At 44.6% G+C, this 12,610-nt stretch overlaps 1 protein-coding gene across 2 annotated transcripts in view; it reads left to right on the top strand.

Moving 5' to 3' along the window:
- Positions 1-12,610, top strand: part of LOC122787331 (BTB/POZ domain-containing protein 2-like) — a 555,231-nt gene that overhangs the window by 42,528 nt on the left and 500,093 nt on the right. Inside the window, exon 2 of one of the 2 annotated variants that reach the window (XM_044053979.1) lies at positions 1,560-1,679. The exons of the other annotated variant lie outside the window; for it this stretch is intronic. Within the exon in view, the coding sequence (XP_043909914.1) occupies positions 1,560-1,679 (120 nt within the window). The remainder of the gene's footprint in view (positions 1-1,559; positions 1,680-12,610) is intronic. 2 annotated transcript variants of the gene reach the window in all.

Here is a 12,610-nt window from a genome sequence, read left to right as displayed (position 1 = left end):
GAAAGGGAGGGAGGGAGTCTGCCATGGATTAACAGCTTCAAAAAAAGACCAAGGTTGAATCGGGTAACCCAAACGTTGAACTGGATGAAAATGTAGACAACACTATCTGTCATTATGGTGAGTACGTAACTTTTGTTTATCCATTGTGTTGAGGCCTTGAGAGTGTCGTAATGAGATTAAATCCCACTTTCTGGTTGCAGTGTACATTCTGAAGGGGTGAGGTAAACTGTCTTGCCAGTAAGACTGATGCATTGTCGGTGTCCCACAGGTGGCCACTTGGTCAGTGATCATAAAAATCTTCCGTGCTTTATCACCCATGTCTGACCTTTCTGCCTTACTAGACCAAATATTTTCAGTGATTGGGCTTCCAGGAAGACTGCTGAAGGATGCATTTAGGTCACCCTTGGCCATAATGGCTTCTTTTTTGATTTTCCTCTTTTACCAAGATTTGTCCTGAAGGTTGTAATTCTTGCAGCTAAGACAGTTGTCTTGGTCCCTTTGTGGATTAGATTCTGTTTCATGCTACTTCAGCCATTCTTACTCTGCCACCTTAAGATTTTTGAACTTCTAAGACCCCCCCCATCTTCTCTCCATGTTTTACCCAACTCTCCTCGTTGAAAGGCTAGCAGCTTGACAGTTTCCTTTCCAGTGATACCATCTGTGTAAGAAACCTGGACAGTTAGTTATCGGTCTTTAGATGTGCCCTAACAAAATCTCCCTGACCAAAATATGCACAGAATTTAGTGATTTTGCTCATTCATTGTTTTATAAAGAATGATTTATGTAACAAATTTAAGTATCATTGCTGCACTTGGTTTTGCTTCATCTGCTCGGTAGTGTTCAAGTTGCTTGTAAAAACTTACTCTGGATTTATTGCCTTGTTTCAAACAAGTGCATTACAGAACATGCTTAGATTTGTTTCTGCACAAGTGTTTTTCATACTGAATTACAGGAACTAGTAGTTGGCACCTCCGTAATAAAATGCTAGCTGCTTAATGATTTTCACATGGTATGCAAGTCTGAGTTCAGCATTGAGTATTTTGCTATCGGGCGCACAGACACTGCAGGTTAAAAAAGCATTGACTGAAGTATACTTAAGCGTACATATGTGGCTGTGCAACTGATGTGTGTATATCTTGTAGTATGACATGCATGACCTTGATAACAGTTAAACTGTTAATTTACTGTTTACTATGTGTCATATTGTATGCATACAAAGTTGCTGTTGTATGGTTTATCAGTTCTGCAAGTAACTATGTTCATATTTACCATGTTTGCTATTGCTTGTATTACTATTTGTATTACAATTGTTCATGTGCTGTCGCTTTTCTCCCTGGGCCTTCGCTGAAAAAGGACCTGTGTCCAGTCGGAACTTCCAGTAAACAAATGCAAATAAATAAAAAATAAACGCAACAAAACGATGGGAGAATGTAGATTTGATAGAATGATGATCATTTTAAGGGATTTTATGGTAGAATTTAAATGAGGCTGAGGGTCACGGAATAAAGTAGATTACATTGTCATGTGATTTACTTTTTTTTTTCCCCCCACTTCCTCAGGTTTGTCTTGGCAGTTGGCAGTGCTGTTTTTGATGCCATGTTCAATGGTGGAATGGCAACAACGTCCACAGAGATTGAGTTACCCGACGTTGAACCTGCGGCCTTTCTAGCGTTGCTCAAGTAAGGGTGAACTTTCTGTAATTCATTGACATGTAAGCTTCTAAGCAACTTTATAACTATCAGATACAGAAGAACCTCCCTTGAACATAAAAAGATTGTGGGTTGGCAGGGATGATGGTTTCAGTGACTGATCACGAACAGCTGTTTTGTCATTGTCTTGTGGTGTCTAGCAAGAGTTTTATCCTGTGTTTTCATATAAAAATATTTAGTATGAATATTGAGAGCCATAATTTTGCAGTTTTACTTTAGTCATGTGTTTGATTTTCCTGATAAAGCAAAACCGGTACTTTTTTTGTCAACAGCAGTGGATGTAAAACTAATCAACCTGTCAAAAATTAATTATGGATGCTATGTTGAATACACATTCATTGACAGTATGCAGCTTTGAAAGTGGATGACATGATTGTAGGGAGAAGGCTTGCTGTCCTGTGCACCAAGAAGATAAGGTAGAAGGGCAAAGCCACTTTACTTGGGATCTAGAGTTTACTTCTCAGAGAGGAAAGTTGAGAAATAATGTGGGAATTGTGGTAGGGGAGAGTCTTCTCAGGACTATAAGGGATGTCATCAGATCTGGTCATAAAATCCAGTGTAAATATACAGCAGAATTATCTGTTCACCACAGAAGGTGTGTGATTGTGAGGAAAAGGTGCATTCAGGCAAAAGTTGCAGGACCTGCAAGGTAAAAGTAGGACAACATGCACTGCTGCTGATAATGGGGGGACTCAAATGCTCATATCAGGACAGGCAGAGCAGGATACAAGGACTGCCTTTGTATGGTTCAGACAACTGGAATAAAGGAGATTACTTTTATGACTTCTGTCTGGCAAATGGCTTGATGGTGACTGCCTGGTTCATATGGAGGGAGTCTCTCAAGGTCGCATAAGGTTTGGTTATCATGCAGCCCTGTTAGACTTACTCTCACTAAGGAAAAGGCATTAGGTTAGAATCCGAGATTGGCAGTCATTTTCAGTGAAGTAGTCAGCCCACAGCTTAAACTTTTGGTGGCTACAGTCAGCTGAAGGCAATGGCCAGAGAAGGCATCTAAGTTCAACAGAGATTAAACTGAAGACTTGGAAGCTGATTGAAGTGAAAGCTTAAAAGTTCACAAAAAGACTCTCTGGGCTCTAGCTCATTGGGAAGTTGTGGAAATAGATGGAATGAAAGAATGGCTACATCTCAAAACAGTATGTGTGGAGACTATCTGTATATATCGTTGAGCCAGGTGTGGAAAGAAGGTACAGAAGAAAAGTTAGTTTGTGGAAGGCAGACATCCAGGAAGTTACCAAAAGAACAGAGTGCAGGAAAATGGTGAGAGAGAGATTACATTCCATACCAAGAAGAAATGCTGGCTTGATAACAGAAGCTAAGAGAGCAGTTGCAGTGTCGCATGCACTGTGCTGGCTTTTGGAAAGTGAGACTGCAAATTGCAGATAGCACGAAGAAACCATATCTTGGATTGCGAGGTAGACAGAAAAATGGTCTTTGGACACCATTCACATGGGATGCCATCAACAATCTTCCAGCAGCTTTGAGTGAAACACCCCACAAACTGCACACTACCCCATATACCACCTATGATGAAAGAGGAAGAACCCACCAAGTAAGAATAGCACTAAGGAAAATAGTGATAGAAAGTGGCAGGCACCTGAAAGTGCATGTAGTAGAGAGAGGTATGATAGCTAGATGACTAGACATGAATAAGCATTCTAGTGCCAGTGTACAAGAATGAGAGATTTGCAACCGTGAGCAGTACATGCGTGTCAAACACCTGTTACACTCCATGAAAGTGTTTGAGGGTGGATGATAAATGAATATCCAGAGTAATAGAATGTAAGCTGGGAGATAGAACAGTTTGAATTTGGATAAGGATGTAGCATAACCAACCCAGGGTTTTGTAGCGAGACAGATAATTGGAGTAGAAGCAGGGGATGTATGTACTGGCCACTGCTAGACTTGGAGAAAGCATAGGACACTGTTTAAAGAAAGCTGATTTGAGCTGCCTGTGATGGGTTGAAGTTCCAGAAACATTAGAATTGGCACCAACTGCTTACAAGGACCCACTGACACAAGTACAATGTCCAGAATGTGAAGGGGTTCCTCTAGGAGTAGTTGTATGTCAGGGTTCAGCTCTGAGCTTACTGTGTTCATACTGGTGATGAATTACATAAGCAAAAGAGTCAGAGGGGAACAGATCAGAAAAGTTGCTATATACAGATGTAGCATAAACAGATTCTCTGAACAGGAAATTCAGGAAATTTAAAAGGGTGTGGAATGCAAAACTGAAGGCATATGGAATTAAATGGTACAAGCAAGGCAGTTGACATGGCAGCAAGTGGGGAAATTAGACAAAGCTAAAAATTATGATGGAAGGAAAATACTTGAAGCTATTGGCCTGTTCAACTGTCTGAAAGGGAAGGTTGAAGAGACGTCTGAGATGGTCAGACTAGGATCTGAGGTCCTGCAGTGAGCTGGCACTGTCAAGGGTTGTGTGAGACACACGAATGCCAAAGAAGTTAAAAAGTAAGGTGTTCAAAACAATGATTCAACCAGTACTTCTCTGTGCTAGAGAAATCGAGGCAGGAAGCTAGGGATGGTGGAAATTAAGTGCCTGAGACAGATGGTAAAATGCAGACTGGGACAGTAGCAAATGAAGATATCAGAGCAGAAGCCAAAGTAGTTCCATTTGCAGAGAAAAGCGCAGGGGGAATAATTTAGTGGTTCATGCACATGTGCAGGAAAGCAGAAGACAGTTTTGAAATTTTGGAGAGACTGGAAGAAAGCAAGGTAAAACAAGGATGTCCAGATGAGAAGTAGATGTGTGATGCATCTGTTTCTCAGCTGTATGTAGTCTTGTAATTGCCACCTTCCAGTCTGTCCCAGATCTTCAAACAAAGCCAGCATCATGCCATGCATAGGTAACGGGAATGTTTCTAATAAGTCCCTAACGCAGCCCCGTAGGTTCCTGTATTCTGTACAGGTGAGAGCTTTGGCCCATTTTGGAACGTAGCAGTAGTTTAGTGGTGCTTTAGTTTTGGTACTGTTCACTGTAAGTACAGTGAACAGTCTAAGCTGTAAGTGTGCACATATGTGGCGTAACATCTGTCAAAATGCAATTTCAGAGCTTTTTTCCTGAAGTGACTAGACCAAAAGCACAGTTCTACAGCAGTAACCAGTGTGTAGGAAAAATAAAACTCCTGCATGCCTTGTAGCCTTGATTTTGGTTGCAAAGCACAGTTGGGTTTCCTTTGTGCGCAAGAACCTAAGCCGCTCCAATTAGTCTCTAGTCAGTCTGTTTCCTGACTTGAATTAAAGACTGCTCCACTCTGGAGGCATTTTGGGGGGTTAACTGTGGATGTTAAGTTGTCTATCTCGCCTTCATTCTTGCTGGATGGGTTCGGAGCCGACCTCTGCTCCGACTCGGCCACTCTAAAAGCTCGAGAGTTGGTTCCACCGGCTCGAGGCTCCCCTATATCCCACAATGCTAGGCGGTATTACCCCAGATCTCGTTTGCCGCTACAGCTATCGAGACGTGTTGCTTCACCGGCTTCTGGTTAGTGTAGGAACTAGTTTAAAAAGTTGATTAGAAACCCTTTTATTTAGTTTTCCATAGTTTCCCCTTACCTTAAAGGTCTTTTATCCCTTTAATCTAGTTTTCTTTAATTTTTTTACCTTGAGAACTAATAGTTCTTCCCTTAGGCCTTCGGGCCCTCCCATTCCCTTGGAGTGTGTGTGTTTTCTGTAGGGACTTATAACAGTAAACAGCTAATTACTTAGTTTAATTTTCTGTTTTTGGTTTATAGTGTAATCGGTGTGTTTGTGTGTGGTTACACTTGTTCCTTGATATGTCCAAGGATTCGAAGGTCTCAGGCTTCAAGAAGTGACTCGTGCTGTCAGAAAATGTCTCTGACAGACGGTCACACTTCTTGTGTGTACTGCCTGGGACCTTTACACCTGCAGGACTCTTGTGCTGTATGCCATGGCTTCAGCCCTAGAGTCCTGCAGGAAAGAAAAAACAAGCTCATCTTAAGGGGCTTGCTTAAGCCTGAGGGTCCCCCTACTGCTACTGGGTAAACCCTCTAAGGCTCCTAGGTCCTCGACTCCAGCTACTGAGTCGACGCCAAGGCTTGAAGCCTACTACATCGGCTCCGTCTGGAGCCGATGAGACTCGAACTGCTACTTCTGTGGTTCCTCGGCTCGGCTGGGCCGAGGCATTGAATACTGAGTCGGCTCCGATCAGACCATCGGAACCGACATCTAGAAAGAGGTCCAGGTCACCGTCCCTTGGCTCCGTTCATTCGGCTCCAGCATCTCCCTTGCTGTCTGAACGGAGCCATAGATCTCACTCCTCTAGATCATCGAGGATTTCGATCATGACCTTCAGAGGGTAGTGAGTCGACTTCTTAAGTCCGAGGCACTGGCCCAAATGCTTCAGAGCCCGACTCATCAGTCGATGCTTAACCCTATCCTCAAAATGTTCCTCCTCCGACTCCTTTGAGCTCGGAGCCGGGGCGTTTCGGAACCGAGACTGTGGTAGCGTCGGAACCGATACAATTGTCTTCGGTTCTGTCGTCTGCTCCGATTTCTTCCTTGGAAGAATCTCGGCGCCGGACTTCCCTCGTCGGCTCGAGGGGTAGGTGGCATCGACCCTTGTCCGACCCCGCTCTCCCTCTCGGCGCTGGTGAGTTCGGCTCCGACATCGGCCTCAGAGCCATCGCTGTCGGTGCCGAGGGAGGTTTTCAGTTTTTCGGCGGGGACCTTTGGCTCTGCCTGACAGGGGTGCTTCGAGGTCATGCGGAGTGTGTTGGAACCCGGTTCAACTCCACAGTCGGCTCCGTCAGTCCCTCCCTCTTGATTGCCTCAGGTTATGTCTGCTCACTCCCTCATCCCAGACCGCGAGAGCCAGCTCCTCAAGAATCCCCTGTGGGGATCTCATCCTCTTCCGAGGCCTCTCCTGAATTGGCAGGAGCCCTAGAAGAGAAAGTGCAAGAGGAAGCACATAGACTCACCTGAGTCTGTCACCTCTGACACGGATTTAGAGGATTCCAAGGGTTCCCCGTTCCCTTCTGAAGATGTCTCCTTTGCAGACATTCTAGAGATCCTGAAACAGAGGGAAATTGGCCAGCCCTTAACCCTTCGGAGGATGAATCTGTGTATCTTGAGGCGTTTGGCTCTCGCCCTTCCACCTCCTGGGTGTCCCCCCCTTTTGACCCCTCATGCAGGTGGTAGCTAAACAGGCTTGGATGGCTCCTGACTCTGTGGACCACCCCAGGAGACCTTCAAAGTTTATCACAGCACCAGCAGATAAACAATTTCTGACTAAGGAGTTTCTGTGGATGCTATGGTGGTAGCTGCCGCCACTAAGAAGGAGCTAGCTGATCCTTCGGTGCCTGTCCATCCCCCTAACAAGGAATCTAGGTCTATGGACAGGTGCGGGAAGCGGATGTTTTATCAGCGACCTTTGCTATCGTCGCTGAACTACCTCTGTCATTTCACTCGTCTTCAAAGAGACTTGATCAAGGAAGCGAGTGAGATGTTAAAGGATCCTACAGCTGCGGGTTTTCAGGATAAGATGAGCGACTCAGCTGGCTACCCTGAATTCTATAGCTAACTCCTCCATGCGCCTCCTCTCATATGCGACTGATGGAGCGAGCAGAGCCGCAGGGACAGGTGTGGCCTTACGCCGGCATGCCTGGATGCGGCTATGCAGTTTTGCGGACCCCTTTAAAACATCTTTCACTAATTCCCCGTTTGATGGATCATCCCTCTTTGGTCCTCAAGTGAAAGAAACCTTGACGAGGTGCGAGACGGATGGCAAAACTCTTTCTGCCATCTGAGTCCGTTTTTCTACTCCTTCTAGGCCTTACCCCAAAGGCCAGAAAAGTGGGAAAATGTGGTTCCGCAAACAATCTTAAGGGACTTTGCCTGACGCACAGAGTCGGTTCCCCTCTTGAGGCAGAGGGAGGAGCAATAATGGTAGACGTCGCCCTAGGGGCAGGGGGGGTCCGCAGAACCAGGGCAATCGAGAAACCTTTTCCGATAAGCCCTTCCAGCATCCCTGAGGTGTTGCCCGACTGTCCACCTTCGGAGGCAGTCGGGGGAAGATTGTCACTGTACCCAGAAGCCTGGTGATCCCTAACTCAAGACAAGTGGGTACAGTCCATCATTTCCGAAGGCTATTCCATTCCGTTCTTTCGTATTCCAAATCAATCAAAAAAATCCCTTCCAGATGTTTCACCCGCTCAAAGGCATCAAGCAGCGTTGGAAATTTCAAAGTTGCTTGCAAAAAGAGCCATTCAGCCAGTGCCAGCAGACCAGCAAGGATCCGGAATCTACTCCCAAGTTCTTTTTGGTTCCAAAGAAAACAGGGGACTGGAGACCCATTTTGGATCTCAGTATCTTGAACAAGTCGGTCAAGAAAACAAGATTTCGGATGGTCACGCTACAATCCATCCTACCCCTATTGGGAAAGGAAAACTGGATGTGCTCTATAGACCTCCAGGATGCGTACTATCATATAAAAATGAACAGACGCTCCAGGAGATTCCTCCGCTTCAGGCTGGGAACCAGTCACTTTCAATTCAGAGCCCTGCCCTTTGGACTCACCACTGCCCCCGGTGTTGCAAATGCATGGCAGTGGTAGCTTCTCACCTGAGACGTCAAGGATTCCAGGTGTTTCCATACTTAGACGACTGGCTCCTCACAGCTCCTACCAAGCATCTCCTTCTAATAGCCAGAGACTACACCTTTCACATTTGTCAAAAGTTATGTATCTCAATAAATTGCGAAAAGTCTGTTTTGTCGCCTTGTCATGCTATTACCTTCATAGGCGCAAATCTAGACACAGTCAACATGTCTGCGAGGCTCACAGACCAAAGAATAGCAGACATACGCAAACTGGTCTCCCTTCCTTCTCTTCCACAGCAACAGAGTCAAAGTCAGATTAGTTCTGAAAGTACTAGGGATTATGGCGGCTGCTATCCCTCTACTTCTATTAGCCAGATTTCACATGAGAATCCTTCAATGGATGCTCTTCACACAATGGTCGTACCAACAACTTCCGATGTCCCACACCATTATGATTACGCAAGCATGCAAAAATCATCTTCTTTGGTGGATTTCTTCTCCCCAGCTCTTCCTGGGAAGACCCTTTGTTCCTCCCCCTCCGGTTGCTACTCTGACAACGGACGCCTCCCTGATCGGATGGGGGGGGCATTATCAGGGCAGAACAGTCCAGGGCATATGGCAACCAGACGAACGCCACTTGCATATAAATGTTCTAGAGATGAGAACAGTGCTTTTAGCGTTGCAAGCCCTTCAAGACTCTCTTCCCTTGGGAACGATAGCAATCCAGACGGACAACATGTCTGTAGTGTGGTATATCGACAAACAAGGCGGAACCAGGTCCTATCCCCTGTGTCGAGAAGCACTCAGACTGTGGCAATGGGCGATTTCTTCTCAGCGGTTTCTGATAGCAACGCACATCCCCGGGAAGTCCAATCTTATCGCGGACAAGTTGAGCAGAGCTATTCTCATGCCTCACGAGTGGTCTCTGAAAGATTCTATCTTGGAGAGAATTTTTTTCAAGTGGGGTCAGCCTTGCTGCGACCTTTTTGCTACTCCCCAAAACAGCAAGTGCAAAGATTACTTTACCCTCTTCCCTTTACCAGGCCAGCCCAGCAGAGACGCTCTAGTCCAAGTTTGGCCCCGGGGACTTCTGTATGCATTCCCTCCCTTCCCACTAATCTCTCAAGTGATACAGAAAGCTATCGCTCAGAAGGCCTCATTGATCCTCATTGCTCCTTACTGGCCTCGACAGGTTTGGTTCCCCTTTCTACATCAATTTCTGTTGGAGCAACCTTGGCATCTGGACCTAGTTCCAGATCTTTTGATCCATCAGTCGGGTCAGTTACATCGCTCCCTCCCCTCTCTGAACCTCACTGCTTGGTTCCTCCAGTTCCAACCTTAGCCAGGCTTCCTCAAATATCTCACTCTGTTCGAGATATTTTGATAGCTTCCCATAAATCTTCCACTCGGAAGATTTATCTGAGTAAATGGAAACGTTTTGCCTATTGGGCTCAAGGAAGGGACTTGGATCCTTTTACTGCTCCCATCCAAACAGTTCTGGATTTTCTAGCTGAACTTTTTCATGCAGGTTCATCTCCTTCTACACTTAAAGTTCAATTGGCAGCTATATCTAACTTTCATGTGGGCATCTCAGATTCTGCCATCATGTCCCACAAGCTTTGCAATGCGTTCTTGAAGGGAGTTTTTCTCCTTAAGCCTCCGATAAGAACTCCTCCTCCTTCTTGGGACCTTAATTTAGTTCTCACATCTTTGATTCTTCCCCTTTGAACCTGCAGCTTCCTGTTCAATGAAATTGCTATCCTGGAAGACTCTCTTTCTGGTAGCCATTACTTCAGCTAGAAGGGTCTCAGAACTTCATGCACTCAGCAGTCGACCACCCTATCTGTTGTTTCATAAGGATAGGTATCCTTACGGACCAATCCATCCTTCTTACCTAAAGTAGCCTCTGTGGCAAATCTAAATCAAGACATAGACCTCCCTGTGTTTTTCCTAACTTTTCTAACGGTCTGAACAAAATTGCATTGGCTAGATGTTCATCGCCACTGAGATATTATTTGGACAGGACCAAACAGATCAGAAAAACTGACCAGTTGTTTGTTTCTTATGCAGAAGGTAGAGGGCCTTGCAGTTTCTAAGGTATCACTCCAGATGGCTAACATCCCTGATTTTTTGTGTATGAAATTAGACACCAAAGTTGCCTAACAAACCTAAGGCTCATTCACTAGGAGCTTTGGCTACCTCTTTAGCTTTCCAAGACAGGCTGCCTATTGATACCATTTGTGCAGCAGCTACATGGGCTACTCCTCACACTTTCATTTCTCATTATAAGTTGGATCTAGCTTCAGACATAGAGCTAATTTTGGTTCTACTGTTCTCAAGAGTCCGTGCCGATAGGCCACCCGGGACAAGGTGCTAGGGACGTGGTCCCATCCAGCAAGAATGAAGGCGAGATAGACAACTTAACATATAGAAGTTATGTTCTTACCATAACGCTCCATGTTAGGTGTCTTCTTCTATTCTTCTTGCGCCCCACCTCCTTCCCCCTAGCCTGGACAGACCTAGAGGAGTTTGATTGTGACCTCTCTTTCTTCCACCTCTATTGTATATATGTATATGCTATACTTTGCATATATCCCTTCATCAGGTTTCAGGTCACCTTCTTCCTTTCCTTTTATAGAGGTGGTGTTTCCTTTTTCCAGTAGTTCTGGATTTATTATTGGCTGGGCCTAGCTTACAAACGAGATCTGAGGTAATACCGCCTAGCATTGTGGGATATAGGGGAGCCTCGAGCCGGTGGAACCAACTCTCGAGCTTTTAGAGTGGCCGAGTCGGAGCCGAGGTCGGCTCTGAACCCATCCAGCAAGAAAGAAGGCGAGAAGACTACAACTAACATGGAACGTTATGGTAAGAACATAACTTCTATTTCACTTAGTGTGAACTTGCAGGAATGGAGTGCAATATGCTGTGAGTGTTTTACAACCCCCCCCCCCCCAAACCAGGCTACAGCTCCTTCCCCTTTCTGATGATACACTCTTTCAGAAGGCAGTAACAGTAAGAGCAGCTCTGATCCTGGTACTACAAAAAAAAAAAAAAGCCTCACCAGATAAGCAAGGGCTAGGCTTTCATGCAAGTTTCTTTTGATACTCTGGACGTGAAGGATCTCAGTAAGGCCCATCCTCTATTTCAGCAGTGTAAATCCATTAGTTCCAAATGAGCCTTTCTGCTGCATGGTTATGGTGTATGCCATTCTTTATCACCAAGGAGGAGATTAGATATGCTGTGAGCAGGTGTGGGTTTCCTTGGAGCAAATGCAGTAGAATTATAAACTTCCATGTTTGCAAGTAGAATTTGAAGGAATAATGCAGTGCAAAGGATGGGATAGATTGATCTTTAAACAGGTACAGCTTTGTAGAAACTGCCATTAATGGGAGATGGGGAAAGACCCTTATATGGAAAGTTTGGGAGTAGAATGTAAGGTGCTAAAGGAATTGTTTGAGATAATTGATGACAATGGGAGTCTTTTTTGAGGGAGGAAATTGATGTAAAGTTGTGGAAGAAAGTTTTTAATGTCCCATATGCTACAGAGTTGGGCCTTTTTAGGGTATTTGCATGGAAGTGTTTTCACAAATGCCTTTATATACCACAGAGGTTGAGAAGGGTATTTCCAGTTGTGGCATTCAAACTGGAACCTTAGTTTGAGAGACAGCCTTACAGAACTATCTTCAAGTTATAGAGCTGAGTATATTTTCTGTGTTATTCTGTATTATAGAGCTAAATTATCTGCTTGATATCTGTGTCTTACTGCTCTGCAAATCTATAGAAAACAGTATATATATTTTTTTATAATTTGCACATTCCTTACATCTGTTAACTGCTCCCCCACCCCCCTCATTTCCTGCCTTGTCTTCAGCTGATATAATTTAGCTAGTGCTGTGTCTCCTTTTAATTAACAACCTGTATTCAAACTGGAACCTTAGTTTGAGAGACAGCCTTACAGAACTATCTTCAAGTTAGAGCGGAGTATATTTTCTGTGTTATTCTGTATTATAGAGCTAAATTGTCTGCTTGATATCTGTCTTACTGCTCTGCAAATCTATAGAAAACAGTATATATATTTTTTTATAATTTGCACATTCCTTACATCTGTGTTGAAACTGCTCCCCCACCCCCCCTCCCTATTCTTGGTTGTAGTTTAAATTCGGTGGCTTTTGCAGTGCCCGCCCCACTGTAGATTTGATCTAAGACACTCCCCCAGGACATCTCTTTACCACATTCTACCTAATAAACCCTTTCTGCACTTGCTTTTAGTCCTTTTTAATTTAACTACATTTTTTCAAACTTTTTGG

The sequence above is a fragment of the Protopterus annectens genome, chromosome 13.part0 (assembly GCF_019279795.1).
Source record: "Protopterus annectens isolate FY-2018-M chromosome 13.part0, PAN1.0, whole genome shotgun sequence".
Classification (NCBI taxonomy): Eukaryota; Metazoa; Chordata; order Ceratodontiformes; family Protopteridae; genus Protopterus; species Protopterus annectens.
Note: the sequence above shows the minus strand (reverse complement) of the source record. Positions and strands in the feature narration are given on the sequence as shown.